The sequence below is a fragment of the Capricornis sumatraensis genome, chromosome 16, assembly GCF_032405125.1.
Source record: "Capricornis sumatraensis isolate serow.1 chromosome 16, serow.2, whole genome shotgun sequence".
Taxonomy (NCBI): Eukaryota; Metazoa; Chordata; class Mammalia; order Artiodactyla; family Bovidae; genus Capricornis; species Capricornis sumatraensis.
The window spans coordinates 2917479-2927881 of NC_091084.1; the positions used below are offsets into that span (position 1 = coordinate 2917479).

General features: G+C 37.0%; 1 protein-coding gene across 1 annotated transcript; it reads left to right on the forward strand.

Annotated features, from left to right (window-relative positions):
- Window positions 1–4783: 4783 nt before the first annotated feature.
- Window positions 4784–5701, forward strand: LOC138092490 (olfactory receptor 4A15-like). Its single transcript, XM_068988452.1, has one exon. The coding sequence runs from the start codon at window positions 4784–4786 to the stop codon at window positions 5699–5701; it is 918 nt and encodes a 305-aa protein (XP_068844553.1).
- Window positions 5702–10403: the final 4702 nt, after the last annotated feature.

Below are 10403 nucleotides of genomic sequence, written 5' to 3' on the forward strand. Positions count from 1 at the left end.
GTTCAGCTCTTAATATATCTTGTCTTCTAATACTTGCCTTTAAAGCCATAAATGTCTAACCACTTCTTTAGCTGTCTCAAGTTAATTCATATGTATATATATATATTACAGCATATAGTTTATATATTCTTCATAAATATCTTACATATATCTTTTATACATATATGCCATTATATTCCTATTGAAATTTTATTTGTCAAAATTATACACTAGCAATTTAGATATGTTGTTTAATTCATAAGTATCTGGAAAATATTACATTTTAGTTATAAACTTCCAATTGAATTGTATATATGTATATTTTCTGTGGCTTCCTAGGTGACACTAAAGGTAAGGAACCTGTCTGCCAATGCAGGAGACATAAGAGAAGTAGGTTCAATCCCTGGAATAGGAAGATCCCCTGGATAAAGACATGGCAACCCACTCCAGTATTCTTGCCTGGAGAATCTCATGTACAGAGGAGCCTGATGGGCTATGGTCCAAAGGGTGGCAAAGAGTCACACACAACTGAATGACTAAGCACTCATGTGCTGTTTATATTGCTGAATTGAGTCTCCATGAGCAGCACTTTGAGATAAATAGAAGAGTCCCAATTTTTTTTTCTTTCTTCACTCTCACACAAGTACAGATTCTATTGACAATTTCATCTGCAATATAAATAAGTTTTAAATGACTTGTTATGAAGTTGCCATTCATCATTTCTGCAAATCAGATTAGATGTCATGTGCAAAGACAAAGAATGAACTTCAGCAGATTTGCTGACTTTGAAGGTCATGATTTTTTTTTTGTTATCATTTATTATTTTTTTCCTTTATTTTAATTTACAATACTGTATTGGTTTTGCCATACATTGACATGAATCCACCATGGGTGTACATGCGTTCCCAAACATGAACCCCCCTCCCACCTCCCTCCCCATAATGTCTCTCTGGGTCATCCCCGTGCACCAGCCCCAAGCATGCTGTATCCTTCATCGGACATAGACTGGCAATTCAATCTTACATGATAGTATACATGTTACAATGCCATTCTCCCAAATCATCCCACCCTCTCCCTCTCCCTCTGAGTCCAAAAGTCCGCTATACACATCTGTGTCATTTTTGCTGTCTTGCATACAGGGTCGTCATTGCCATCTTTCTAAATTCCATATATATGTGTTAGTATACTGTATTGGTGTTTTTCTTTCTGGCTTACTTCACTCTGTATAATCGGCTTCAGTTTCATCCATCTCATTAGAACTGATTCAAATGTATCCTTTTTAACAGCTGAGTAATACTCCATTCTGTATATGTACCACAGCTTTCTTATCCATTCATCTGCTGATGGACATCTAGGTTGTTTCCATGTCCTGGCTATTATAAACAGTGCTGCGATGAACATTGGGGTACATGTGTCTCTTTCAATTCTGGTTTCCTTGGTGTGTATGCCCAGCAGTGGGATTGCTGGGTCATAAGGTAGTTCTATTTGCAATTTTTTAAGGAATATCCACACTGTTCTCCAAAGTGGCTGTACTAGTTTGCATTCCCACCAACAGTGTAGGAGGGTTCCCTTTTCTTCACACCCTCTCCAGCATTTATTGCTTGCAGATTTTTGGATTGCAGACTCTGGCTGGTGTGAAGTGGTACCTCATTGTGGTTTTGATTTGCATTTCTCTAATAATGAGTGATGTTGAGCATCTTTTCATGTGTTTGTTAGCCATCCGTATGTCTTCTTTGGAGAAAGGTCTATTTAGTTCTTTGGCCCATTTTTTGATTGGGTCATTTATTTTTCTGGAATTGAGCTGCATAAGTTGCTTGTATATTTTTGAGATTAGTTGTTTGTCAGTTGCTTCATTTGCTATTATTTTCTCCCATTCAGAAGGCTGTCTTTTCACCTTGCTTATAGTTTCCTTTGTTGTGCAGAAGCTTTTAATTTTAATTAGATCCCATTTGCTTATTTTTGCTTTTATTTCCAGGATTCTGGGAGGTGGGTCATAGAGGATCCTGCTGTGATTTATGTCGGAGAATGTTTTACCTATATTCTCCTCTAGGAGTTTTATAGTTTCTGGTCTTACATTTCGATCTTTAATCCATTTTGAGTTTATATTGTGTGCGGTGTTAGAAAGTGATCTAGTTTCATTCTTTTACACGTGGTTGACCAGTTTTTCCAGCACCACTTGTTAAAGAGATTGTCTTTCCTCCATTGTATATTCTTGCCTCCTTTGTCAAAGATAAGGTGTCCATATGTGTGTGGATTTATCTCTGGGCTTTCTATTTTGTTCCATTGATCTATATTTCTGTCTTTGTGCCAGTACCATACTGTCTTGATGACTGTGGCTTTGTAGTAGAGCCTGAAGTCAGGCAAGTTGATTCCTCTAGTTCCATTCTTCTTTATCAAGATTGCTTTGGCTATTTGAGGTTTTTTGTATTTCCATACAAATCTTGAAATTATTTGTTCTAGTTCTGTTAAAAATATGGCTGGTAGCTTAAGTTTCTACATATTTCATTTCTATTTAGATTGAACTTTTCCCTTTTGGTGGCTTGACCTCAATTTTTTATTTTATACTTTTTCCCCAAAAGAGTTCTCTAAGTCTAGATCTGCTTGGTGATCTGGTGGCACCTCTGGAGGTAGAGTCTACTGTCAAAATTGTGATTAAGGTCCCAGTGAATATAATTAGAAAAGAATCACTCTTGGAGATGCACCAATTGAATGCCTCATTTATATGTGGTGTAGCTTAAAGGTAGATAAAGTGTTTACAGACAATTGCCCTTAGCTCTGAAAGTATTAGCCTATAGCAGTGCTTACATGACTGACTTCTTCATGAATTAAAATTATGGACTCAAAATCATAATAAATACATACATATAAAGTATGTGTATGAAATTATTCTCCATCATTGAGAAAACACAAAATCCAGAAACGCTGAATGAAGACAGAATAGTATAACTGGTCGAGAATGAAAATGTGGTAAATGCTATTGCTCTGTTTCACTTTTATTGTTATAAAACAAAAAAGAGCAATTTTTATTTGAAAATTCACATAGAACTTACAATTTTCTCTCTACTCAAAATGTTGATTTAACATTCGTTTTTTAAAAGGAGAAATTCTGCTGGAAATAAATACTTTAAATCTCTGCTTACAATCAAGAATCAAATTTATTTGGGCAACAGGACATTTAGATTCATTCTGAAAATTCCAGCAATTTGAAGAATAATATTTCTCTGAAAGACTGAAAATAAATCTGATTTTCTACAAACATGAAAAATGTTCAATTCAAGGTCCAGTGATGCTGCATGTATCTTGCTCTCTGTGTTCCCAGAGATGGCATCAGTGCCTCAAGGACAAAGAAGAAGCCACCAGAGCCCAGAACATCAATTGAAAGTCTTTCTCCTTATGCAGGTAACTTAAGAAGTGTATTGAGAAACAAGATTCTGAACTAGGTTTTCCATTTTGCAGCAGTACACTGGTGGGGTGAGAATTCAGTCCTTTAAAAGTTCTCCTATCTGATTCTCTTGATCAGCCAAATCAGGAGTCCTTTGTTATTACTAAAATATTTTGGAATCAGTTTTATTATGTAATATTCTTTTAGAATACTTTCAAATTTTGAAGATCCAGAGCAGATTTATCTTCTCTAACATCAAATGTACCTAGAAACTAACTTCAAGTGTATCTATCTGGGGCTATTTGAAAGGACACCTACTTCTAAATCTCATGATAAGTTCAACTGATAATGTCCTCTAAGCATTGCTTAACATTTTAAAAATTAGAAGATGATATAGCATCTGTAGAACTTGAACAGGTGGCTTTAAAGAACCCAAAATAATACTGTTGTAAGCAAGCTATTACTTCAATTCCTAGTTTTCTCTTCACAGATGAGCTTTAGCATCCAACCATATGTGTGTTTGCCATTTAGATGTGTTTTTTTTTAATTGCTTGTTTTTAATTCATTTATTTTATATTTAATTTATATTTTATTAGTTGAGCCTTTAAATATCTTTGTCTATTTTAGATATTATTTCCAATTATACCTTATAAAATGTAAAATATTTCCAGTAACTACCTATGTCTACTGATGTTGTGGTATCTTTTCCTAAATCCTTAAAAATAATGGAAAAATTAGAAGACATCTATTTGGAATTTCAGTGATTTGTTAAGAAGATTTTTCCACCATTAGAATGGAGAAAATCATCTTCTTTACTAGCTGTAATGTAAATATGAAGTAAATCTTGTTTTACCTTTGTATTGAGTCTTCAATCAATTTTTATTTTTGTGTAAGCTATTAGCTATATGTACAATTTAATTAGCTTCCAAACTGAAAGCTAGTTCTAGCTGTGGAAACTCGTGTATTTTGTAATGTATCCTTTTCCACATAGTTTAAAGTTATAAAGATCCAGAATAGACTTACTTTCTCTAATATCAAGTGTTCCTGGAAACCAACTTTAAATATTTCTATCTGGGGATATTTTAAAGGGCAGGTATTTCTAAATATCTAAATTAATAGGTTTAATTGATAAAGTTCTCTAAGCATTGTTTAGTAATACATTAAACATTAGAAGATGATGTAGTATCTGTAGAACTTCACTGACTTATCTAATCACTTGCCTCCTCCTTATAATATTGTTGAAGCTAGGATATTTTAATCAGGCTGGCATTATAATCTCTGAAAGTATTAGAACATAATAGCCATACTACCTGTTGGTTCAATAAGTAAATGCATTATCTCAATTTTTCAGGCAGCATGTGTAAGAATTATATTTACAGCTAATCTGTCCTGAGCTCTGAAATATGAAATATAGAAAAATCTATGGAACAAAGCAGAAATGTAACTGAGTTTGTCCTCTTGGGACTCACTCAAAGTGTCCAGGGTCAGAAAATATTATTTTTTGTGTTCTTGCTCATCTACACTGTGACCATGGTGGGCAACCTACTCATTGTCCTGACTGTGGTGTTCAGTCCAACCCTGGACACCCCTATGTACTTCTTTCTTGGCTATTTATCATTTATGGATGCTGTTTATTCTACTACAGTCACCCCAAATATGATCATAGATTTACTCTATGAAAAGAAAACCATTTCCTTCCAAGCTTGCATGACACAACTTTTTATAGGACACTTATTTGGTGGTGCCGAGATTTTACTCCTGGTGGTCATGGCCTATGACCGCTATGTGGCCATATGCAAACCCTTGCATTATTTGACCATCATGAGTCAGCGAGTGTGTGTTATGCTTCTTCTCCTGGCCTGGGTTGGAGGGTTTTTACATGCTGTAGTTCAACTTCTCTTTGTTTACAGCCTTCCTTTCTGTGGCCCCAATGTCATTGACCACTTCATCTGTGACATGTACCCCTTGTTGAAACTTGCTTGCACTGACACCTACATTATTGGCCTCACAGTGGTTGCCAATGATGGGGCGATCTGTGTGGTTATTTTCATGCTCTTACTCCTCTCCTATGGGGTCATCCTGCACTCCCTGAAGAATCTTAATCAGGAAGGGAGGCACAAAGCCTTGTCCACCTGTGGTTCCCACATCATTGTGGTGGTCCTCTTTTTTGTGCCCTGTATTTTTATGTATGTGAGACCTCCTTCCACCTTACCAACTGATAAATCCTTGACTGTGTTTTACACAATTATCACTCCTATGTTGAACCCTCTAATCTATACTCTGAGAAATGCTGAAATGAAAAATGCCATGAAAAAGCTCTGGACTAATAAAAGAAAATGAGGCAAAAGGAAAGTGTATCACCTATTTTCAAGGAAAAATTGCTCTTTCCATGAAAGCCTTGTATAATTTTTTAACTGTAGCAAATTTTTCTTATGTTTACTAGCTAGCAATAATAAAAAATAAGACATAACAAATTGATTCACATCTCTCCACTCCAAGACAGCCCACATAAATATTTGAAGTAGATATTTTATGTTTGTTTTTGTCAGATAATTTTCATATCTTATTTTTTATATAGCTTAACATCTTAACATTGAAGAACAGTGATATTTCAGACAGTATACTACTGAGCATAAAGAGGCTAAGTATACAAGAATAATTTGAATGAAAAAGGTATATATGCAGAAAATAATCAAATCATAGTTATTATGCCAATTGGGCAAGTGTATTATTGCCTTAAGTGGAGAAGCTTTGTTTTGTAGTTAATGTGATCAAAGACAGAAATTTAATCTTTTAATTTGTAGAGATATTTTAAATGATGAGTTAAAAATATTTGTTAATTACCTTTGTTCATAGTCTGTTTAGTTCAGTTCAGTTGCTCAGTCATGTCAGACTCTTTGTGACCCCATGAACTGCAGCATGCAAGGCCTCCCTGTCCATCACCAAGTCCTGGAGCCTACCAAAACTCATGACCATTGAGTCAGTAATGCCATCCAACCATCTCATCCTCTGTCATCCCCTTCTCCTCCTGTCTTCAATCTTTCCCAGCATCTGGGTCTTTTCCAATGAGTCAGCTCTTTGCATCAGGTGGCCAAAGTATTGGAGTTTCAGCTTCAACATCAGACCTTCCAATGAATACCCAGGACTGATCTCTTTTAGGATGGACTGGTTGGATCTCCTTGCAGTCCAAGGGAATCTCAAGAGTCTTCTCCAACACCACAGTTCAAAAGCATCAGTTCTTTGGCCCTCAGCTTTCTTTTTTTTTTTTTTTAATTTAAATTTATTTATTTTAATTGGGGGCTAATTACTTTACAATATTGTATTGGTTTTGCCACACATCAACATGAATCCACTATGGGTGTACACATATTAACCATCCTGAACCCCCCTCCCACCTCCCTCCCCATACCATCCCTCTGGGTCATCCCAGTACACCAGCCCCAAGCATCCGGTATCCTGCATCAAACCTGGACTGGAGATTAGTTTCTTATATGATATTATACATGTTTCAATGCCATTCTCCCAAGTCATCCCACCCTCTCCTGCCGGGGACCAGCCCTGGTTGGATCCAGGGTAATTTGAAGCAGGGACAGTGTGGCGACAGAGAGATTTAGATTTAGAGAGAGATAAGGAAAGAGTTTGCAGTTAAAAGAGTAGAGGAGAGAAGGAGGCTGTATTCCTTGGTTTACATAGAAAGCCAATAAAGCCTCAGACAAGAGACTTACACCATCTACATAAGGCCACAGGCGCCTGCTTGAATAACAGAGGGTGCCCCACCTTGGGCTCCCTCTCGTGTGGGTCTTAGATTCTGGTTTTGGGGTAGATGCTCGAGAAGGCTCAGGGGGGTTTCCTCGAGGCCTGATATCGCCTTTGACTATCAAGCCTCTTCCTCATGACCTTTGCCACAGGCGGGATTCCCCATGCTGGCTCCCAGCACTCTCCATCTCCCACAGAGTCCAAAAGACTGTTGTATACATCTGTGTCTCTTTTGCTGTCTTACATACAGGGTTATCATTACCGTCTTACTAAACTCCATATATATGTGTTCATATACTGTATGGGTGTTTTTCTTTCTGGCTTACTTCACTCTGTATAATGTCCATCAGCAGATGAATGGATAAGAAAGTTGTGGTACATATACACAGTGGAGTATTACTCAGCCATTAAAACGAATGCATTTGAATCAGTTCTAATGAGGTGGATGAAACTGGAGCCTATTATTCAGCTTTCTTTATAGTTCAACACTTACATCCATACATGACCACTGGAAAAACCATAACCTGGATTAGAGGGACCTTTGCTGACAAAGCGATGTCTCTGTTTTATAATATGCTGTCTAGGTTGGTCATAACTTTCCTTCCAAGGGGTAAGCGTCTTTTAATTTCATGGCTGCAATCACCATGTTCACCAAGGCAGAAAAAGTTATTTAACTGTCTTTGTGTTCCCTGTTCCTTATACAATATATGGGAATAGAATCTACTTCATAAAGTGTGTCAATTCCTTGAATCATGAATCTATTGGAGTGAGAATTTTTATTGATAAATTTGATTTGATTAACTCTTCTTATATTAAATGCATATATTTGCTACAACTAATTACTGTACTTTCACATTTGATATATTTATTTATCATGTTATTAGTGCCATAGTAATGGATGTTTTTAATATAATGATGCTATTTATATATAATTTCACTTTTTTTCCATCACATTACACTTGGAAAACTCCATTTCCTTCCATTTAATTTATAAATTTTAACCTATTGCTTTTCTTTAAATAACTTATCAAAATATTTTATTGTTAAACCCATCAATAATTTATTTTTGCTTGTGATGAAGAAATATCTAAGCCTTGTTTCCCCAAACAGGTGAAAATATCTGTCACCATAATTATTAAATCCTTCTGTTTGTCCTCCGACCTTACTTCCCCCTTCTCTTCTAAAATTTATGACCATTTACAAAGATGGAATACATCCCATAAAGACTTATTTAGAATACTATGACTGCATTTTTATTTTGAAGAAAATTACATGCTTTAATATTTTGTTTTCCTGTCTACAAAAAGACACATATTGTGAAAAACTGATTGACATTTTAATAAAAATTTACAGTCATCTCCATGGAGTATATAAAATTTTGCCTTTTGCTTTGCCTACTTATATTTGATTCACATTTTCAGTAAGCTGAGTAGAAAGGACTTAATGTCTTACTCTGGCATGAATTACAGCGCAACCCCAAATCTACAGGTGTATGTCTGTATTCATAGATTAATAGGCCCGAATCCAAAAATGCATAATGAGTCCCATCATGGCTTCAGATCTGTATCCATCTCCTGTGAATTTGTAGGACCATAATGTATCTACATCATCAATGGTTTGTAGATCTGTAACTATATGCATGCATGTCTGTATACATGAAGGAGCTTTCCGGGTGGCTCAACAGTAAAGAATGTATTTTCAGTGCAGGAGATGCACAGAAAAAGGTTTGATCCCTGAGTCAGGAAGATCCCCTGAGGAAGGAAATGGCAACCCAATACCGTATTCTTGCTTGAGTAATCCCGTGGATAGAGGAGCCTGGCAGGCCATGGTCCACAAAGTCGCAAAGTGTTGGACACGACTAACCAACAACAGTTGTATGTGAAGATACACCAGTCTGCATCTGAAAACCCATGGATGAGTAACAATGCAGACCTGAATGTATTTGCATATTTATATGCACATATGTTTGATGTGATGACACACAGACTTGATTTGTCTTCACATACTGGGCTCTATCTTGCCATTCACAGGTCTGTATTTAATCACACACAGGCCTGTATATTTCCACAGTTCAGATCAGTCGCTCAGTCGTGTCTGACTTTTTGTGACCTGATGAATCACAGCACACCAGGCCTTCCTGTCCATCACCAACACCTGGAGTTCAGGCAGACTCGCGTCCATCGAGTCAATGATCCCATCCAGCCATCTCATCCTCTGTCGTCCCCTTCTCCTCCTGCCCTCAATCCCTCCCAGCTTCAAAGTCTTTTCCAATGAGTCTGCTCTTCACATGAGGTGGCCAAAGTACTGGAGTTTCAGCTTTAGCATCATTCCTTCCAAAGAAATCCCAGGGTTGATCTCCTTCAAAATGGACTGGTTGGATATCCCTGCAGTCCAAGGGATTCTCAAGAGTCCTCTCCAACACCACAGTTCAAAAGCATCAATTCTTTGGTGCTCAGCCTTCTTCACAGTCCAACTCTCACATCCATACATGACTACTGGAAAAACCATAGGCTTGACTAGACAGACCTTAGTAAGCAAAGTAATGTGTCTGCTTTTGAACATGCTATCTAGGTTGCTCATAACTTTTCTTCCAAGGAGTAATCGTCTTTTAATTTCATAGCTGCAATCACCATCTGCAGTGATTCTGGAGCCCCCAAAAATAAAGTCTGACACTGTTTCCCCATCTATTTCCCATGGAGTGATGGGACCGGATGCCATGATCTTCGTTTTCTGAATGTTGAGCTTTAAGCCAACTTCTTCACTCTGCTCTTTCACTTTCCTCAAGAGGCTTTTTAGTTCCTCTTCACTTTCTGCCATAAGGGTGGTGTCATCTGCATATCTGAGGTGATTGATATTTCTCCCAGTAATCTTGATTCCAGCTTGTGTTTCTTCCAGTCCAGCGTTTCTCATGATGTACTCTGCATATAAGTTAAATAAGCAGTGTGACAATATACAGCCTTGATGTACTCCTTTTCCTATTTGGAACCAGTCAGTTGTTCCATGTCCAGTTGTAACTGTTGCTTCCTGACCTGCATATAGATTTCTCAAGAGACAGGTCAGGTGGTCTGGTATTCCCATCTCTTTCAGAATTTTCCAGTTTATTGTGATCCACACAGTCAAAGGCTTTGACATAGTCAATAAAGCAGAAATAGATGTTTTTTTTCTGTAACTCTCTTGCTTTTTCCATGATCCAGCAGATGTTGGCCATTTGATCTCTGTTTTCTCTACCTCTTCTAAAATCAGCTTGAACATCTGGAAGTTCATGGTTCACATATTGCTGAAGCCT

Excerpts from the sequence above, each read along its gene's own strand:
- LOC138092490 (XM_068988452.1), top strand. The coding sequence starts at position 4,784 with ATGGAACAAAGCAGAAATGTAACTGAGTTTGTCCTCTTGGGACTCACT.